This window comes from Ixodes scapularis, unplaced genomic scaffold (assembly GCF_016920785.2).
Source record: "Ixodes scapularis isolate PalLabHiFi unplaced genomic scaffold, ASM1692078v2 PGA_scaffold13__105_contigs__length_92229423, whole genome shotgun sequence".
Lineage (NCBI taxonomy): Eukaryota > Metazoa > Arthropoda > Arachnida > Ixodida > Ixodidae > Ixodes > Ixodes scapularis.
The window spans coordinates 80,835,393-80,857,329 of NW_024609839.1; the positions used below are offsets into that span (position 1 = coordinate 80,835,393).

The window sequence follows — 21,937 nt, forward strand, 5'->3', positions numbered from 1 at the left end:
TGTTTTTGGAAGACGACTTCCTCGCCATGTTAGATTGACAATCGGGAAGGCAACCTTGGCACGAAAAGTGCTGCTATGAATATTTTAAAAAAAGAAAAAAAAATCTTTTTTTTTTTTTTTGGCGAGAAAGGGGGTAGGGGGGTTTGAACTTCTTGAAAACGCGGGTCGATGCGTGGTTTGCTGTTTGTGATTTCCGCCGTGCGTTCATGACAGTCGCGGTCGTTTGTCACGCTGCGTGACGTCACACTTCGGGACTCGGGGCATCGGACATAACACTCCGAGGTAGGCCGTAGCTTTTATCTGGGAGGTGGCGCCTGTACACGTCCTAGATAAAAGAAAGCCCAAGTGCTGAATTTTTCCCGTGTCACTAAAAGAGGCCGCCGGATTGGACACGAGTGCGGCGTCAGCGTTCTTCTGAGACTCGTGTTCTTACGTATTGGACACGAGTTCCTTCCGAACGCTGACGCGGCACTCGTGTTCAATCTTTACGGTGGCCACTTTTAGCGACACAGGCAAATTCAGCACTCATGTTTTCCTAGAAATAAAAGCGCGTTTGAGAAGCAAAAAAAAAAAAAAAAAAACCTTTGGAATGTAGCACGCCGCTTCTTGCAGTGTGACTCAGGAACTTCCTAAGCTCTGTCCAAAATTTGCTTCCCGTTGGCTTGCCCTCCCCTCTCCCCGCCCCCCCGCCTAAGAAGTCTCTCCCCTCATTTTAGCCCCACGTCACCGTTGATTTGAGAATGGCGCTCCAACTGGGACATATTTTTGTGTGCGTTTCATTTCGCATGCTGTACATGACACTCCCAACCTGACATGGAGCAAAGGCGGTTCACGCACTTGCGTCTGGTTACGACCGAGTGCGTTGCGACCTCTTGTAATCTCTTACGGCAAAAGAACACGATGACGCATTTCTATCGGGTGGCCGTAGGACACTCGCGATTTCCGTATAAATCCCAGTTGCTTCACTATTGGCTCGAGAAAGCTTTAATCAGTATTATACACGGTCACTTCTCATAGATACTATACACTCGCAAATACTGAAAAATCTTCGCTCTACGGAAATGCATTTCCAGGGCCACCTCACAGATGGCGCCAGCGTGTCGGTGTGCTCTCTCGTTGTAAGACGTCGCCAGAGGGCGTAATGGACTCGGTCCTAATCAGTTGCATTCGTTCAAAAGGCGTTTATTGGCCATAAGATGGGGGAGCGGGAGATGGAGCGCGTCGGTGACGAAGAGGAGAGATATTATATGAAGATCTCTAACTTGGCCTCTTTCTTGGTCGTGCTCGGATCCAGAAGGGTGCGTTCTCACCTTTCCAGAGAGCTGACATCTGGGGGTTGGTTGCTAGTGCGTGAACTAGCGCAGAAATGCTCGTAATGGATGTCGTGTTGCACCAGTGCAGTGATGTACACTCACGCCATCTAGGGGCAGGTCCAGGCGCACGTTTTCCGCCTCCTGGCAGAGCCTCTGGAACGGGCAGTGGACCTTGAGGAACACGTAGTCGCCGATGAACTCCTGGTCGAGCAGCAGACCCTCGGCCCTCATGGCCGACTCGTATAGTTCCCGGTAGTGCCGGTTCAGCTCCAGCTCGCCCGAGTAGTGGCCGTCGAGGTCGTCGCACTCGTACACCAGCACGTAGTCCACTTCCCTGCAGAACGGGAAACGTAAACGCACTGTAATGATGGAGTGAAGTTAACGGAACTATACGGTTGCCTGGAAAGCGTCTCCGACTGGTGCGTTTAGCGACCTGTTTCCGGACCGTGCACCGAAAGTGGTTCCGAAGCGGAAACAATTAAGGACGTCACAAAAAGCGGAGTGTCAAGATGTCTGATGTCGCGATACTGGCGATTGCCCGTAGGAGATCCGGCAAAAAAGCGCGAGCAAACGGGGAGCGTCGCTGTCGTCGCGGCGTCCCAACTGCCGACTGCCGAAGCTTCCGTGGACTGTCGCACTAGAGAGCGACCTGCAGCAGAACGGGCGTCTGCTACACCCACAACCGCTGCTGGGACGCCGCCAGGATCGCGGCCGGCGACAGCATGACGCCTCTATGACGTCATCAGGCGGAAATAAAGGGTCCATTTTTTTTTGGACGCGGTTGTACACAACAGTCGGAGACGCGTTTCATGGCACCATAATTGCAGGGAGCGATTTTCTGTGTCCGAGGAATCTTAAAACGGTTCGTGACAAAGCAAAGCGATATGGTGCCTTAGCTTCCTCATTCTGCACACTATACTGCACCCAGCGTTAGCGGAAACAGGTAATTGCGTTACCGGTAGCGCGTTACTTTTTTTACAGCGGAGCTGTTAAGGGCTAGGTTCCCCAGGATCGTGTCCGTGTATGCCGACACAAACCTACCTGGACAACTACCGCCATCTATAAGCGACGGCGGCAAGCACACAACCAGTATGGTTTCCGACGTCGCTCGTAGATGGAGGCAACCTTTCCAGCTATAATAGAAGAATGAATAGTTGGGCGCGTTGGTGGAAATTCATCGTAGGAAACTGCGCGAAAAACAGACGACGACGAAAAAGAAGCCAACAGTGTATCGAGTACAGCTCCGCTGGTCTTCCTTCTTTTTCAGTAGCGCATAACGTACTGGTTACATTTTTCGAAACAGTAACGGTTAACGTACTCACGTTACGAATAACGTGTAAGGTAGTTACGTTACTCGTGACGTCATCTTCCCAAGACTTAAAAAATTCCCCTTCAATTTTTTTTTCGTGTTTAAAGTACCAAGTTACGTGAATTTTTAGTTGTTTTTTTTGCGTTAGTCTTTGCGTATTTTTTTTCTTTTTTGAGTATTTAAGTGAAATTGTAAAAAAAGAAGAATTATGTTCAGATCCTGCATGTACGGCAGTTATGCACACCTGAAACGTCAAAACAGTAAAACGTGTTCATCCATAATTAAAAGTAACGCAAAAGTAACGTTCGTTACTCCCTCGCGGTAACGTGTACGTTTTATTTCTATAATGTAGGACACTAACGGCGTTCCTTTTATTTGCAGGTAACTTTTTTTCCGGTAACGGCTACAACACTGACTACACCTAAAGCTCAAAAAGTCGCACCGAAATAGGAGCGCCAACTCCCCCCCCCCCCTTCTCCCCCCCCCCTTCTCCCCCCCCCCCCCCCCCCCCCCAAAAAAAAAAGAAAGAAACGGAATTGAGGGATGCTATTTTAGCATCCCTCCATATCTGTGCGCGCTACTGCTGAGCGCATGCTGACGGCTAATACACGACGAAACGTCGTGTATTCCTTTTTGGCCAACGTATTTTTTCGTGTAGCACAACCATATATTTGCGATTTCGTGTTTCAGTTCTTACGAAGCGTGCATTCCACACCATCAAGATTGCCGGTCTTAGCAGCCTATTAATCTGAGCTCGTTTTTTTATCATATTAGATGACCCTATTACTCTGAGACGTTCTCGTTTACCCCAAATCTTTTATCAAACATTAATTACAAGAACAAGTTATTTTAGAGATTTAACAAATCACAAAATCAAGATGATTTGACAAAGTTTAAATCTTATCGCAACCAGTTAACGAAGGAACTAAGAACAATCTTAGATCTTCAGCTGGACATGTTGATGTTACTTGGAAAAAAAGTTAATTCAATTAGACAAAATAATCAGAACCATGGCAGCATAGATTTATTGCATATTAACGGAGAAGATGTTAAAGATACTGCTTTAGCTAATGTATTTAATTATTACTTTGTAAATCTAGCTTGCGGGTATGTTAAATATAGAAACTTAAATTCAATATTCTTGAATCCCGTTAGCGATTCCGAGGTCTTTAATTAGTGTATTTGTGAACCTAAATAATACATGCGGTAGAGACGCGGATGCTGTTTGAATTAGACCCGTAAAATATGTATTAGACTGAGACGTGCGTTGTTTAACTCAAATATTTAACTTGTGTTTATCTGCAGGTATAGTTCAAAAACTTATGCAGATTGCCAAAGTTTCTGTACTGCATAAGAAAGTTGATAAGAATGGCGTTAATAACCATAGACCTGTTTCAATACTTGCCGTGTTTTCAAAAGGGGTTGAAAAAATTGTTCATGTAAGATTGTCAAATCGTTTCGACAAGTATCAACTCATTACAAGGTCGCAGTTTGGATTTCAAAAACATCGTTCTACGGAACTTGCATTACTCGAAGAAAAAGAATTTATCTTACGCAATTTAGAGGATAAAGGGCTTGTTTTGGGAGCTTGTATTGATTTTACTACAGCGTTCGATTATTTAAACCACGAATTATAATTACAAAAAACTTCAATATTATGCTGTTCGTGGGCAAGCCTTGCATCTACTACGGTCCTATCCCGATAACCGAAAACAATGTGTGTTGCGTTAACTTTTGTTCTAATATAAAACCAATTTTCTCACGGGTACCACAAGGGGGTATTTTAAGGTCATTTCTTTTTAACGTTTATGTAAATGATATAGTAAATATTGACCAATCTATCTATTAAATTTATAATGTATGCAGATGATACAACACTTCTTTATGCTGCTGATAATGTGGATGAGCTCGTGTCAAATATAAATTTAGTATTAGATAAAATATTATCATGGGACCATCATATTGCCTATCTAAATAAAAAGCTATCTAAGGTTGTAGGGCTGATATGCCAGAACCCAGACGTGGACGTAGTTCAACTGCTCTACACAGATTACTGTAGTTTAACTACTTTTCCGAGTAACTTAGTAACTTTCAATTACAACTTTATTTGGGTAATTAGTAGTTTAGTTTAACTACGTTTTGCAGGTAACTTCTCAAATTATTAGCTACTTTCGAAATCTAGTGCTAATTTTGCTCATGACAAAAGTTTGAGTGCAGAAATAAATAAGACGCCGGCAGATGAAGTGGCATTCCCGAACAAGGGGCCCCCTCACATTCCGTTCCCACTCGCTTATACTCGGCAGCCGTAGAGACTGCATCACAGGCGTCCTTGGGCCAAGGTGGCGACGAGTACCCAAAATATAACACCGGCGCGCACGAACGCAGGAAGTGATGCTTAACAAGCCGTGGTCGGGTATTGACCTAATCCGGTAATGCAGGCAGGCGCCGCGCCTCCAGCTGCAACCGTGAAAGAAGGGGACACTCCGAGGGTTGTTGTTGTTTTCATGTTGTCTGCTTTTAGTGAGCTCTGCCTCGAGCAGTTTGGGAGTTCCACGGGAGGCGCCACTGGAATGACCTCGTTGCTTGTCGTTGCTTCTCTGCCTGTTATGGCTTATATGTCGACACCTTTGCATGGGATGGGAGGCCAGAGGCCAGATTCATAAAAAACCTCTTACCTACGACAACTTAGCTACGAAGTTCGTAAAGTTACGATCATCGTAAGATGAGGCGAGAACGGTATTCACAAACGCGTTCTTAAGTGAGAGGAGGAAAGTTACGACCTTTTACGGAGAAACGATGACTTCCGGTGCTGTTGCTATGGCAATGGCGTCTTCGGCAGAACGAACAACCAATTAGAGAGCTAGGCGTATAGTTCGGAGCACGTGGATTTTTAATAACAAACACAGGCTAACCACTCGTTGATAGACAGCTCTGTGTATATCCTGTCCTGTCTGTGTGTAAACGTGTTGTGTTCAAGCTCATTCTCATAAACACGGGCGACCTTTCCACCACCGCTTGTCTGGGGTTCGTGTCCGTGCAGTGGTATATCGACGCTAACACGATTTAAACGCTTCGTTGACTGCTACAAACTCGATCGCTACGAAGTCAACAGAACTGTCATCGTTGGTAAAAGCCCCGTGCCAGTCGTTTCCAAAGCGACGTAGAAGGAAACAAACCGCCGCGGCGTTTCTCGCGGCCTCGGAAATGCAGGTGTGAGCCGATGTTAAAAAAGATACGTTTGAACTACGAGAGTGTCAGCAAGAGTCACGCAAATACCTGTTCACACTGAGCAGACGCGTGCGTTTGATTGAAGTGCTGGATTCAGACCGCGTTTCGGTAAGCGCCTCGGGACCGATCTTCTACGATTGCACCTCGATACTGACGTGACACTCGGCAAAGAAAGGTTGGACCGGCATCGCGTAGCTCCCACAAACTGATAAAGCTCGACAGTTAAAAATGGCATACTAATAACAAAGTGTACATACCGTGTTGCGAAGGTAATCCATACGGCGTTTATTTGAGCTCTATATCACACAAAGCAAGGAGATAGAATCGAGGAGTCCTCATTTCGACGACAGCGTTCGTCACCGCTGCCTCGGAAAACAAGGCGATCGAGATGATAAGGGGAATCGGTTGACCTCTGAAATTTAGTTCAGCTATCAAACTATTCATACGGGGAGGGTCCACGAGGGTCGCACGGGCATATTCCATTCAGCAAGCCAGCCGGTCGTGCGCAGACGGTCTTGGCCAAGGACCGTCTGAGCAATGCTGCGCCGGAACGGGTCGGAGTGCCTGCTAGGCCTATATATTCTGCCGAGCTCGCTTGGTCGGTGGGATCGTCGCCTTTGTTGCCATTTCCGGGTGTCTGTGGATCCAGCGTTCATGTTCGTCGTGGTCGGTTTCAAGTACTTCTTCATTTTTTTCTTGCTGCTTGAAGTCGGGACGCGCAAGAAGAGCAGGTAGAAAAATAAATGTCCGTTGGGTCGTCGCGACCGAGCAACTGAGCGAGGTTGTCGGCCATGTTAATTTGATCGTAGAGAGTGCGTAAGACAGCTTCGGGGCTGTCGTAGGATTTTGTCGTAACCTGCGCAAAAGTTACGACAATTTCGTTTCGAGAATACGGATTTTCTCTTAACTTTGTCGTACGCATTTTTTTCGTCGTAAGTTCGCTTTGAGAATCCGGCCTCAGTTCTCCTAAATGTGGTGCAATGTCCATCGCGTCCACACTTTATCCCGTCCGATCAGCCCGTGTTTCGCCCGGGATAGCAAAAAAAGAAAAATGAGGTGAGCTTTTTTTGTCCGGGTCTGTGAAAAAATAGGTGAGTTTTTGTCTGGTGAGCTTCTGTCCGATATGAGCTTTTGTCCGGGATTCCTAACCAGCCCTGGATTAAGGGGGGGTTCTTTCTTCCTCGTAGGGTGCGAAAGGCCCCCCAGAGAAGTGGAATTTTTCGCTTTTCTTGTGTGTTTCTTGCTGACGTGTTAAAGAGCCGCTTTGGTCATAAATCACTTTAGCCTAGGACAGTTGCCGCTCGTCACCAGCCCGTCCGAAGTACTAGTGGCATCAATTTCCTGTCGGCTTCTTCAAAGGCTTTTTTCTCTGCAGGGTCATTTTACTTTTTCATCGCCGACCATACTTCGTTTCATCTCGTGTTGAACCACAACGTAAGGCTAGGGGCCTCCACAGCCAATCAAGCGCCAGTTCAGAGATATCGTCACGCACTAATACATCCCCGAAAAGCGAGGTGACGTCACTTCTGCACTTGAGCTTGATTTGCTGTTGATGCCCCTAGTCTTCCATTGCCATTCGACACGGAATAAAACGAAGAAGGCGACAACTCTTTTCTTTCTTTTTTGCGGGTCGTTAAAACCGATATCTTGAGCGGGGGGGGGGGGGGGGGGGGGGGGGGGGGAGGGGGGAGGGAGGGAGGGAGGGGAGGGGAGGGGGAAGATCATACTGCACGTCTGTACTTTCTGGGCGGCATTGGAGTGTTTTGAAGCCTCAATCTTTGGCTTAGCAACAGAAAACGCTTTTCGGTGGCCGATCGTTAAAGAGTCCCTTTTTGTTTGCGCGTCTGTAAGCACTCTATTTTTTTTTATTTTTTTTTGCCACTTCGCTTTGTGGATAGCGGCACGTTGACAATCTCCTAATCCACTTTTTTTTAAATTACAATTATACACGCGGAGCTCACAACCGCTCGATTTACGACTGCCAAAAAGCATGTCCCGCTCGGCGCACGTGCATGCATGTTTTGTCAGATTGCATGTTTTGAGAAAGCATTGTACGCAGCCTACCCCACAACACGGCCCTGCCTTGAGAGAACCCATATGGCAATCTTTCTCAAGAGCCACTCGCTGCGTGGCACGTCTATGGTCGGTGGAGCCACAAACGCAGGGATTTCTGCGCATTGCCTCTGGATTGGTTCTGCTGGGTTGAATGACGTATCGTTTTTTTTTTCTCTCTTTTAAATTTGATTGGACTAGCTCATTTTAAGCCTTAGTGTCATTCACGTGCAAAGGGGAATACATAAGATTGTATTCTGTATAATACTGATTGTATGTATTGTATAGTCAGAAATTTCATTGTAAATATTGTTAAAAGATACCGGGCTAACTTAGTACATTTCTAGGCATTCGAAGCGGGGACATTTAATGAAATCTTTTTTCTTTTCTTTTTCTGTAACTTTATATTTTTGACCAACATTATCATCATCATTGTCGTTGTCATCATTATCATAATAATAATAATAATAATCTCAAATTTCAGGACTCTGGCCAGCATTAGCCCAGGGCCTTGAAATCTTTTAATCCGGCTCTGGATCTAGCGGTGCCGATACTCTAAATGTAGCTTATTTAGTGACTCTACCTTGGACGACATGTCCAACAGCGCAAGCCACAAGTCAAGGCTAGACTCCATGGAGCCAATATGCTGCTAAAAATCGACGAATTTTGACCGGTGGCTTCTGCTCTGAGCGTGGCACTATACTTCGTCTCAGCTTCTGTCCGAGCGCGGCCGATGTTAGGAGCCGAAGGGCCAATCAAACACCGCAAAAAGAGCACCGTCATAGTGTGCTCTCTGCACTTGCAAGGACTAGACGGCGGAGGAGCGCGCACAGAGAGACGGCGAATACCGGCTGGTCCTATCAACTGCAGAAAGCACGCCATGACGTTGTGCCTCTTTCGCTGTTTGATTGGCCCTTCGGCTCATAACATCGGCCGCGCTCGGACCGAAGCTGAAACGAAGTATAGCACACAGGGGTTGCAACGTCGCGCGCCAAGCGAGCGTGCCGTCGGGTGAAGTTCGTCAGTTGTTCGTCGCATAATTGATCCCGATGCCACCGCCGGCATCTCGCTGGGCAAAATCTGTAAAGCTGCCAGACACGCGAACAAAATACCGCCAATTGCGAAGAGGTCCCGTGCCAAGGCGGGGAGCGTTTGTGCAGCCCGAGCAAAAGCTCCTCCACCTCCCTGTAATGTCTACGTCAGCGCGGCTCCGCGCAAAGGCGTGACGTTGCTACCACGTGATGCACATCCCGGGGATCAAAGGGAGGGATTTCTTCCCCGTGTGAATACCCCTTTGACTTCGTCTCAGCTTAAGGGTCGACGATCAGAATCGAGCTTCTGCAAGGCAGAAGATCGTCCTCACCATGGAAAAGGAGGAAGCAGGCAACGATGGACAGGGTTAACGGGGGAAGAGGAGGAAGCGGGGGAAGAGAGGAAAGCGCGAACTGGTCGTTGGTCTTTAAGTCCAGATGCAGACGAGGCTACGAGGTAATTGGACCAATCAAGCCGCGTTAATACGTATCCCACTGGGTCTTTTCTGTTTCTGATTGGTTGATCAGTGATAGAACACGCTCAGATACAAAACGAACAACATGATGGTGCGCTTTTTGCGCTGTTTGATTGGTCCGATCAGCTCGTGGTGTCGGCCGCGTCGGGACGTGAGGTGAAATGAAGCATAGTCGACACCACCTTGAACGATAGACCCTGTTGGACGGCCTCCTGTCTCCACGGGGTGTTGTCCGACGGCACCCAGTGAGTAATAAGGCCCGAGCCCGACATCGAGTGTCCTGCGGCGCTCTGATTGGACACGAGGCCCAGCCGAACGCTGGCGCAGCTCTCGTGTCCAATCAGCGTCTACTCTCGATCTCACAGTGATGACGTCAAAAATGCTCCTGCGGCTTCGATTCTTCTTATAGGTGTCGGTATATAGTTGGCCGTTGAGACTAAGTTTGCGGATACACGGGGTAGCAAACTGGGACAAAGGGAGAACGCTGAGGATCTCGGCCTTAACCAGAGGAGCTGAGCGAACGACGTGACGGCTATCTAGAGAAGGAGTGCAATCCGACGGTATATTTTTTTGTGTCCCGCTTCGGCACTTTTGATTGGCTCGAAGTAAAGTTACATTTGGGAGATTTACCTTTTCAAACCAACGAAGGGCTCCTGGAACGTCCCTGCGGAGGACTCAGGCTCAGGTTCGGTGCAAATTGAAAGCCAGGAAAAAGCCCCTTGCAGGGCCCCTTTAAGCGTGAACGGAGGATTTTGACGTCAAATTCGTTGCGTGTGCTTGCGCACACCGGCTGTTGCTGGCTCGTAGAATGATTGGGCGCGACTTATTATAGACGCTGAAACGTTTGCTTCAGCATCCCTTTAAGGGTAAACGGAGTATACGCCTTTCCCACACGGGCGCAGCCATCTAGAATGTCGTCCCTTCTGGTATACGATAAAACGCGGTTTTGGTCTCTCCATACCGCTGGAAGGTTTTTTCGAAAAATGCGTGATTGTCACACTTCTTGCTTTGCCTCACCCATATTTTCTCGCATATTCCACGTTGAACTGTTTTGTTATGTTTTTCGTCCCGAATACGAGATACGGAACCCACGTGACTGAGAACGTCAGGGAACAGGGAACGTCTTCCAACACGGACAAGCATCAAACACGTGCAGCATGCTCGCGATTGTACCCTTGGCAGGCTTGCAATCTCTCGGGGCTCCTGAAGTACGCACGATGAGATTGCAGGCCTGCCGAGGCTACCTTCGCGTTCATGCTGCACCTCTTTTTGGCTTGTCGGTGTCGCTTGTTTCTGTTCGTCGCTCTAGTAAGACTCGGGCATAAAAAACGCCGAGCGTGAATTTTATCCCGGGACTTCAGATCACAGCGCTGATTTGACTTCCCCGTGACTTCTATCGGCAGCATCACATCTCGGTTATTTTCTTGCTCATATGTTAAAAAAGAAAAAAGAAAGACGTGGGCTGGGGCGCATCTCAATGAGAGAGCTTGGGCCATATTACATTTAATTATCTATCTGCGTAGGAATGCCATGTTTTTCACAATCGGTACCTGCGTGTACCGAGGCGGGCTTTGATGATGATCCCGTGACAACTGTGAATGTAGTCATCCAACTCGGCTCTTTGATTCTACTACGTCGCGAGCTCAAGAGGGAAGAAAACGCAAGTTAGGCCGAGTTAGCGAGATACATTGATTGCACGTATAACGTCCTTGCACCATGACAATGTGCATTACACTTCTTGCAAAAAAAAAAAAAAAACACGATAGTATACACAGTTTACGCTGCAGAAGATAAATGTTCAGTTGCAAGGCTACCACAATGGAAGCTCGTGTGACGTCACTGCATGCCATAACCACTGCGTTCGTGCCTTCGGCTTCGCTTGCACTTATGATGAAATAGAGCCTTGATTCATAGTTTGAGCTCATAGACTCTCTAGACACGCGCCAGATTACAGCCGTCATTGCTGACTCCCTCTTCTAGCGAGATACCGAGTCAGTGAAACGGACGTTAACGAGCCTTCACAGAGCAATGCTGGGAAAAAGGATACAGCAGAATCTAAAATAGCAATAGCCTGACCTGCTATGGTAATGATGAAGTGAAGTAATAGGAATAAGAAAAAACAAAAACGAAAAGTATAGGTTAGGGCAATGTTCAGTTGACGCTTTGTAGCCAAAGAAAAAGTACAGACTTTCTTTTGACTTTGTATTGGACATAGTCAACTTTGACTAAATGTCAAAAGTCGCTAAGTTTCTCAATAGCCTCTGACAAGGTGAGGGGGAGGAGCTTCAGTTGTCCCGTTTTTAGCGGGAGCCTTCTACCCTTGACTATACGGTTCGGCGTCTCGCGCACCTGGGGCACGCGCGCGCAGTTGAAGCGCGAGGGAGGGCATGGGGCGCGTGCTGGAGGCCAGGCGTTTTGGAAGGCATACCCTTCAGTTCTCACTTTGTAGGTGACTATAGTGACTTTATTGACCCTCTTAAACTAGTCAACTATTAAAGACAAGCGAAATAACTATTTTGAAGTGGAGCAACTGACCTGACTCGCTTCGTCCCGAGTGGTGCTTGTGCAGAGAAGTGATAACACTTCTTTCAGGACCCATTTGTGAGAGTGTTGTTTACGAATGCGCCAGATTAATCTATAGTTGTACCAATGCTTTTTAGTGGGAGATAGAGTCCGCGAATGTCGAAACACTGTTTGCTCTTTGGCTGACTCCCGAGAAGGAGATTGGATACTTGGAACCTTAATATGTGCTTAGGTGGTCACCGGCCTAATCATTACCTTCAAAATGTACGCTATATAAGCAACCGGCGGACACTTCGAGCGCCTTCCGGTTTGCTATTTCAGCGCCATCTCTTATCCGTTGGTATTCTATTAAGTCTTTCCGGTTTACGCCGGAAAGTTTATTTAATAGGATTAGATACATATTATTGTTGCTACTTACAAATTTCAAATATTATCCTGGTAAGATGAAACAAATATCTTGGTTAGCTAAAGTTTCGCCCTCATACTTTGCTCTCATTGGCCGGTTGTTTTTTGTATTTTGACCGTTGAGAACAGTTGCGCGTCGGCTGCCGCGCTCGCGGATGCGTCGGCTGCTCGGCGGCGCCTGTGCCAGCGGTGCGGTGGTGGTTTTCGTTTGCGGCAGCGGGCAGTAGCGTTGACCTATTGGTTATCGGTCTATTTCTGCTACCAGTACACAGAGCAAACGAAACCTTGTTCATTGCTCGACTCAGTGGTGCTCTAATTCCAGTGGCAACAGCTCTGCCAAGTTCTTGGGGTTGCCAATCGAGTGACGAAAGGTAAAGATGGGCTGCTATGCTTTTGGTTATACAGTTTCGGATTGCCGAAAACTTGCTGGTGCATGTTTCTTTATGGAAGAGTTATTGTAAAAGGTCACAAGGGACAGCGCATGTATCTTAAAATGGGCGGTGTGGGCGGTATCGGTGTTAGAGCACCGCAGCTCGGTAGCTCGTGCGTGGAGCAGCTCGCTGCAGAAGGAACCTGCGAGAAACCCCGGCGATCGAATCACTGTCGCTAACTACCGCAAAGTTAAATGTGTGATTGCAGGTCTGTGAATACTTGAATAGTAGTTTCGTGTAGATTTTGTTACTTTGTTGTGCTGTGCAATGAACTTTTTTTTTTTTTTTTTTTTTTTTGTATAACGAGCGTGCCTAATAAAAAGAGAACTTGCAAAAGAAGTTTGGACTTGTGCTCAGACTGGCGATGTGCGCCCATTTTAAGCCGCTAAACAGCAGCGGCTGGGCGTGCTTTCCATTCATTCATTCACGATTTTATGAGAACTGGCTGTCACTGAACATGCACTGTTGCTAAGCCGATCTCAATCGAGCGAGGCAAAGTCAAGTGCAATTGTTTCGGAAGCGTCGGACATTCGCAAAAAAAGGTGAACACTTTTTTTGTTCTAAAAAAGATTACATTGTATTGTAGAAGAACGAGACGGCGGCAATGGGAGCAGTTCCCTCTTCTCTCAACATCAGCGACAATAAGATGCAAATTCGTTCGGAGTTCGGAGGCTGCTCCGAACTTCGAACGAACTCGCATCTTTTTGTCGCCGAGGGTGAGAGAGAGGGAGAGGAGGGAACACACTTCCCTCACCCTCTCCCATAACCAAGCGGTTGCCATGACGACGGTGCGCGTATTGTTTTGTCTATTTCTTATTTCTTTTGGAGAAACCCAACGCCCGTTAGGGGAGATTTGGCGCTGCCGTCAGCAATTGGAGTCCCAATGGGAGGTATAGGAAGAGTCCGCCGGTTGATATAAGGCTCTGGGGCATTCAACAGGATTATTAATGAGGTCTTGAGTGCTTCATTGTGCTTGTGTATATGTTCCTTTCTCATGTGTTAAGAGAGTTGAGTTGAGTTGAGAAAACGTCTTTATTTAATGCCATGGATGGCTTTAAGATATCCGCAGCGGCAAAAAAAAGAGAAAGAGAGAAAGACATACACAGCACAGCCACGCCTGAGAGCGGCCGACGGCCTTTTCGCAATGCAACGCTGCAAAACATCGTCAAGCGCTCCAAACCGCGACCGTACGATGTGACTATTAAAGGGAGTTCGCAGACACCGATGTGCATTTGTGGGATGTATTGTAGTGCGATCAAATACCACAAAAAGATTTCCCAACAAAATAAAAAAACGAATAAAAATATTCGCTTGTATTTTTTACGTTATTTAAGGGCAGCCAATTTGTAGCAGAGTGGGAAGTAAGTTTCCAAAACTTTGTTGAATGAATAGCTAAGCTGTAAAATTTCTTTTTTTTTTCTTTTTAATTGGCTGTAGTTTTTCATTGAGCAAGCTGGAGAAAAAATATCTTGGAGGCGACAAAAGTCTGTTGACTTTTTTTTTATTAAAAAGTGGACCAATATTCAACAGAAAAGCTAGAGAAGGTCAAATGAAACGCTGTCGACATTTTACATCCTCCGATGACTTCTTTTCAACAGTCTTTCAAAAGAAAAGCACCACAGTTTTTGTAATGGAGATTCACTATCACTAATAGACCCTTTTCAAAAGTCACGTGCCAGTAGACCGACCTCACCACCCAGTTTCGTTACGCCGCCGCTGCCGGCATGCATCGTGGGAGCTGTAGTCTTTTGGCACGCACGACGACCGCGCTGCGAGTGTGCACGAGCAGAGCACGAGACGGCACACGCTGTCTCGTGCAGTGCTACGCGCTACAGTCTGCAAGAAGCAGCTCGCCTCCTGCGGACTGTAGTCCGCACGAGGCGGGCTGCCTCCTGCGGACTACAGTTATGGCGGTGTCGCGCATGCGTGGAACGCTCAGTGAGGCCGGTCTATTGATAAAACATCCGATCCACTGCACAATGGTGGAAACCCGACACCGCTGAACGTGCAAGTAGCGTCAGCGGGTGACCTCGACTTGTGCTTCCGCGCTGCACAAGGGCTCGTGAGCCGGAACGCATTGAAACCCAAGAAGCTCGCACGTATGTCCGCCATTGTGCAGAGATTCTACAGCTTCCAACAGAGGGCACGTTCTTCGAAGGGGTCTATTGAGCCTGAGCGTCTTTCGACGCGTTGGCTGACACGACTTCCAGCCAAACTTTGACGCTACGCTCGAGTCCAATTCGTGTCTGCGCTCGATCTCACTTTTGATGTCGTCAAAATTCTCATGCGCGGGTTTTGAAAATTTTAAGTGGGATAACGGCAAGAAGATCTTGCAGTTATCAGGCTAGATCGATTCCCCCCACGCGCCGGTGTCAAGCCACAGCGCGTACGCCACTTACTCGGTACAAATATGGCGCGAGTTTTCCTGGCTATGACGGCAACGCTACTGGCGCCCGTACAGTCGCGTAGCTTTGAGCGCCGCTCAAATCTGTACACGCGCGCTCTTCACTTTTTCAGAAATTCCCCGCGCCTCAGCACGCTCGCACACGTTGCACGCGAACAATAGGGAGTATTCACTGGGCGCCATATTTGTGGGTGCTGTCTAGAGCGCATGCTCAGAACGAGCCCCCATCAGTAGGCTGCTAAGACCGGCCATTTTGACGGTGTGAAATGCACGTTGCAAAAGAACCCTGAAAGCTAGCCATCAGCACGCGCTCAGCAGTCGCGCACACAGCTATGGCCGCCAGTGAATACTTCCTATACATGTGAAATGAAAATACGAATAGACCGATTTCACGAAGCATTACTTTAGTTCACAGGAGGCAGACGGTCGTGCATGCGGGGGCTCGTGCCGTCTCGTGCTCGACGTGCGCGATCGAAAGCGTCGCTGTGGTCGACCTTCCACGGTTGGCCGAATGCTGACTATGACGTCAGCAAAGGATTTCTCATCGACGGAAATAAGAGGAATGGAAGAACTTCAATTTCGACGGTGTTGTTAGTGTTGCTTTAAGAGCGCAATGATTTCAAGCTTCCACCATGCTTCTTACAAATACCATCGAACTTGTTGTTCGCAAGGTAATGACGTCACGAAAGGTAACCACAGGAGGGCGCCACTAAAACATCTCGCCGCTAATGCACGCGCAGAACTTCAGCGAGGTTGTCGCAAGTGCAAGAAAACTAAAGTTCCCTCGATGCATTGCGGCAGCGGTGGTGCAGTCAAATTTGCTGGTGAGATCGGTTTGTTGCAGAAAGCCGAAAGGAAGCCATTGTTAGCGTTTTCATGAAACGCTAAATGTGATGCACTATGTTTGTTTTTGTTTTTTTTCGCTTTATTAGTGCTGGTTAGCAAATGCTGAAAGATGCTTATGCACCGCTTCTATGTTTACAAAGTCACAGCCCAGAATGTTATAATTTTTCGCCGTTTAGAAAGTGAGCAAACCACCCGCCATACGCACGAACGCGGAGGATCTCACCGGTCAGAAGCTCTTCGTTTACAAAATGCTGGGTTGTGAAGACAATTGGTGAAGATCGCACTGCTCAGCGTGCGATATTCAGAGCTTTCTGTAAAGTTTCTATGTTGCAAGTTGATATTGAAAAAAGCTTTTGATGGAGTGTCCCATGGTGTTCTCTCTTGCATTCCAAACCATGTTGGCGTGAGTAACATTATTTTTCATGTAGCAAAAATGCCGTACAGTAACTGCATGACTAGTCTTGTAATTAACAAAAAGTAACTGAGCGCATTTCTGTGTTATCCTCTGTCCGGCAAGGGTGCCCACTCTCCCCGTTGTTTGCTATCTTTCTTGAGCCCTAGTGCCTACATGTTATGAGGAGTGTGAACATACGTGGTTTCTCTTTAAATTCGTGTGATGTTAAACTATTAGCGTACGCAGATGATGTTGACATTTTTTTTGTAGCAATAGAGCGTCTCAGCGGCTGTTCAGCTCACTAAAGCACTCTGCGCCCAAACGGCCTGTGCTGTGAATTGGGCGAAATGCTTGGGGATCTGGCACAGCCGCTGGAACTTAACTCTGCGTGTGTTTGAAACTGTTTAGTGGTCCACAAAGCCCGGTGTATACTTGTAAGTGCCTTTGAACAACTACCGTGAAAGCAACGAACTTAAAGTCGTAAAGTGGGGTAGCCAGGATTTTCCTATCTTCGCGCGTGTGTTATTGATTTTTTGGTGCAAAGATTTGCCACCTGTTGCAGGTTCTGTACTGCTCTCGTGTGCATTTGCAACGAATGCACCGTGGATGGCAGTGTACATATGGAAGTCTACGTGGGAAAGAACTAGACGAGATATTCTTTTTTGCCGCGTGAATTAGGGTGGACTTAGTGTGTCGCATTTGTTCATTCGTCTGCTAGCTGGTATGAAGCGGTTTTTCTTTTTGCGAGACCAAACTGACACTTTTTTGAGAACTGTCATCCGAGTACGGATGTTTAGAGACCTACCTGAGTTCATTGTTTTGACGTGTGACACATGTGAAGGAAAAGTAACTGGCTTTCTTGGAGAGGTTGTTTGTGCTTACCAATGGACCTTTTTCCAGTAAGGAGTGCCCCATGACGGTTTTGCCGCGTACTACAAATGGAGGGCAACCGGACTCGCCTTCTCCCGTAGGAACAGATTAGTGTCGCAACAGAACAGTGCCCCCCAAAAATGGCGAAAGGGCGGTCAAGGTCAAGGGAAAGGGTGTGCGCGTGCGCAGACGCTTACTGGAAAAAGGTCCATTTCGTAGGGTACGATTTTCGAAAGAGTACTTAGGTTGTGTCACATGAAAGCGTCTTAGTGAGATCTTGTTGAGTGCCTGTTTCCCGTCCAGGGTTGGGCAGAAATACTCAAAAATGTATTTGGAAATACAAATACTGGGATACATTAAAATAGTAGCTAAAATACTGATACTGAAATATATCTGTAAAAGTGTATCGCGATACGTATCGGAAATACATTTTAAATAGAGGCAAAAAGTATTTGGAAATACAAATACAGGAATACATTTTATGGAGGGCAGAAATACAAATACAGAAATACTGATACTGCTATACATTTTTCAAATTCGTTTGAGACGCCAAATGAGATTAAGCTTGAAGTTAGAAGTGGAAGTTTTTGATTCTGAAATTACTTTCTTGTAGGCCTGGCACTTTGCCTTGAAGGTAGTGATTTCGGACGACGAATAGTCTTCAGTGGGCTCAAAAAAACGTTCCATCAAAGACTGACCGCGGTCCCTTCCCTGACATCCTGTCTGTCTGACGAGGGATGCGAAAAGACTTCGACCTCTATATAAATTCTATACCATCCTAACTTCCATCAAAATGTCACCATGCCCCTGTCCAATAAGGACGCCCATGTCAACATTTATCACATGACGTCACGGTGGAATGAACTGGTATTCTTTGTCGGTAGGTGTGGCCTTGAACATGAAACTTTACCGCACTGTTGTATCAAAGGACAATACGTGCTTTCGTTGTAGGTTACCTCGTTGAAGATCATGCAGGCATTGTCATTTGGAATTTTCGAGAATAGTGGGCCACCTGAAGCATCCTGGAACACATGTCTTCTGTTACGGTTGATAAAACGATACGGTGGCATTTCTGTTGTGAAGGCCCTTCCTACCGAACCTCCGCCACCGACGCATGGATTGCAGTTCTCAAGTTTCGGCTTGCATACTCCAGATAGAGACCTCGTGGATTGCGACCTAATATTGCCGGCCCAGGTGCGAGCTCTCCGAGAAACAGCGCGCTCGAGACGAGTCGCAGGTGTACGAAGTCTGGGTTGGCACAGCGAGGCCACGTCTGACCTCCGCCCTGGGTTTCGGATCACCAGAGCAGCGGGTCACTTTCACGTCGGCTGATGACGTACCCTTGAGCCGTGCAATATTACGTGCGCAGCCGCAGACACATTCGATTATGTGTTGAACTTCACTGCGTGAGTCATCCTACTATTTCAAGTCAGTCACCGCCAGGCTCGTGCTGCATTGGGCTGTGAATCAGTTTTGCCGGCTGGGTGTACTGTGTACGCTAAGGCAAAAGAGACGGTTAGCAGCGGGCTTTGAATGCCAGTAAACAATGACTCAAGAAACCCCTACCTAAGGACCTGCGGCACAAGATGCTCTGCCTCCACGCCTGGCACGCCACCTGGTTCGAGTCCCCGACTACGCAACACTTCTCAGAAGAGAGAAGAGGACGCATAGAAAAATAGTTTGGAGAATCGAAAGGAATTTTCGTCAGCATGGTAACAATGCCCCAGCATCTCCTTGACCCTAATGTCCTCAGAAGTAAAAAAAAAATAAAAAATTGGATTTGCATTTTTTTTTTGGTGGAGGGGGGGGGGGGGGGGTATTTCTCAAGAAATGTAACGAAATACATTTCACCCTAATCGTATCGCGATACTAAGAAACATTCAAAATGTATTTCGATACAGGAATACAGATACTGGTGAAAAAAAGGTATCGCGATACAGAAATACTGATACAAAATGTATTTCTGAAATACTATCGCGATACATTTGTATCGCGATACTGCCCAACCCTGTTCCCGTCCCACTCTATCGTTCTTATTTCTCTGACAGTACGGACCGTGATGTGCTTTCCCGCGTGCCAGTAAAGACATGGTTAGCGAAAACGGTCATGTCTGTATCATGGGGCTAGGATTTTTTTTTTTTTTGTTTTGTTTTTTTGCGAGACCGGAGACCGTGGAGCACGTGTTCCTGGACTGTTGGGATATCCTCCTCTGGAATGTGCTCTAACGCACCCTCAAGAAAGAGCTACCGCTCACGGCTCGTGGAAAACGTTTCTTGTCTGTGGAGGGGACGCCTTTCCCACACGACCTCGTATTTTCACTGGGCCTGCATAATAGTTCAAGATGTAGGTTCGCCATGCGGGTGTAGGTGCCTTCCCAGTACGGTATAATTTCATTGAAATTGTGAACTTGATAGCGGCTGTGCGCAAGAAAATATGTCCGGGGAACTGCTGTGGTTGCCGGCCTTTGTGAAACTGTCGATGATCATTGAATTTTAACAATTCTCACCGCCTCTCAGAACCTTGCAGGCGGCGTTTTATCGTCATCTTCACCAACGTAACGTACTTTTTTCAAAGCAGTAAAGGGGAAAGTACTTACGTTACTTATTTTGAGTAACGGGTAACGTAGTTACTTTACTCGTGACTTCTTCCCAAGACTAAACAAAATTACACTTCAATTTGTTGTGATTTTTAGCTGCAAGCCACGTGAATCTTCTAGTTTTTTGCGTTTTTCTTTGTGTATTTTGTGAGTATTTATCGTGAACATAATGTTTCTTAAGATAAGGCGCTTATGCAGACCTGTGCCGTCAAGACAGTAGAACGTGTTTATGTGATAATGAAAAAGTAACGCTGCAGTAACGTATGTCCGTAACGTATTCCGTTTATTTTCTACTAACGAGTAACGTTATCTGTTACTTTTTTTTTTTCGGTAACGCCTACAACACTGCCCTGAGTGCCCGCCGACCTCCATGCGCCGCTGCGAGCATGCAACTCGTTTGTTCCGGGAAAGTTCTGCGCCATCTATGATGAAAAGGCTACAAATAAAGCGCGGGTGAATCCCATGACGGCAATATGCGCGGGTCTGATTGCGACGAAATCACATCGCGCCCAGACCGCATGGCGTCCATCCGTGCTCGGCTACGTCTTTGTCGACGATTATCGACAGCGACCATGAAAGATTGATGTCCAAAGGCAATTCTGGCACTCGTGCATCTTATGACGCCGTATTGCTGCGCGGTGATCAGAGCCGTTTTGCTTTTGTCTGCTTATTTCCGTGCCGCGGTTTCCATGGAAAGTTATACGCACCGATATCCAAATGATCTGTGTAGTAAATTAACGGACGGCATCCGGAGAAGCCAGTGAGGGGTGAGACTTGGGGATCCAGTTTATCTACAGCTGTGAGAAACTCGAAATCAACAATTACATGCTCTTAAATATATATATATATATATATATTTATTATTTTATGTATTTTATTGTGGCCGCGTTTGTTCGAGCTTGTAATTATTTATCGTTCCGAAATTACTCTATAACGTCTCCGACTTTCATGGAATCTACGTTGGAGAGGAATCTGACATCGTCATTGCGGATCAGCAATTTCTTTTTCGCGAAATGGAACCATCACGATGCAGAATCATCTAACCTCTGGTCAGGTCTCTAAGAATGAGTGACCCACATGGAGCATCTGTCTCTCTTTTTAGCACATGATCCTCAGGCTCCCATTGCGCACAAGGTGCGGCAATGGCAGCTGGTGTAAGGCAGGGACAGTAAAGTTGCCATTATGGGATCTCTGGGTGCGCTGAGTTGTGAAAAGAGAGGTTGGAAATGAACTGGGACGCTTCCTATCGTTCTGCAGTGTGGCTCTAGGTTCCATTACCTAGCAATCTGGAGGTCCCCTCCCCCCCCCCCCCCCCCTCCCGCTCCCAATGCTGCATTTCAGACACCTTTTGGCAGACACCGGGCTGTTTCAGCTAAAATTGTCGCCGACTGTACGTCCCGCAAAAATTTCTGATAAGGAACATATATACAGTATCACGGAATTCCGAAAACCTCGCTATTTCACTCTTAGGAATGGTGCTCCACGCCTGGTATACTGACCTTTTTTACCATTCCCGTCTGCGCGCTCCAATTTGTGCCACATCATAGCCGCTGACAGAGTGAGAACGGCAATGCGTGTCTTTCGGGCGCCCGGCCTCCAGCACGCACCCTATGCCTTCCGTCGTGCTTTGGATGCGCGCGCGCAATCGAGATGCACTAGCTGCCGAAGTGTTGTCGCTCCCGTTGGGAAGCGGGGCAACCGAAGCCCCTCCCTGCCTTTCTCTCCTTGTGAGTAATTTTAATGCGTGGTTTGGTGCAGGACACGTGTGACAACTCTCCAAAAGCAATTGCCTGGAGGCATCTGTCTTACACATTTAATCATCTGCTGTGTGTCGGATGTGTCCGACCTCCAAGCCTGCCGTCATATGCTCAGACTCTACAACGTTTTCCATGCGGAGCTAGGGCGGGCGCGCTCGGATCTCCGTGAGAGGACGGTTGACAGACAGGGGGACACGTCCTCACCTGTGGCTGACCAGAATGTCTGCTCCGTCCTTGAGGACACTGGCGGCGGACGTCTTCCGCTTGGACGAAGGCAGGGTGACCTTGGAGCGCGCCTCCAT

At 47.3% G+C, this 21,937-nt stretch overlaps 1 protein-coding gene across 1 annotated transcript in view; it reads right to left on the reverse strand.

The window, feature by feature from the left end:
* Positions 1-21,937, reverse strand: part of LOC8023788 (anoctamin-7) — a 91,197-nt gene extending 69,260 nt beyond the window's left edge. The window contains exons 1-2 of the mRNA XM_040221713.3: positions 21,840-21,937; positions 1,416-1,647 (exon numbers count right to left, since the gene is read on the reverse strand). Coding sequence (XP_040077647.1) covers positions 1,416-1,647; positions 21,840-21,937 — 330 coding nt within the window. The remainder of the gene's footprint in view (positions 1-1,415; positions 1,648-21,839) is intronic.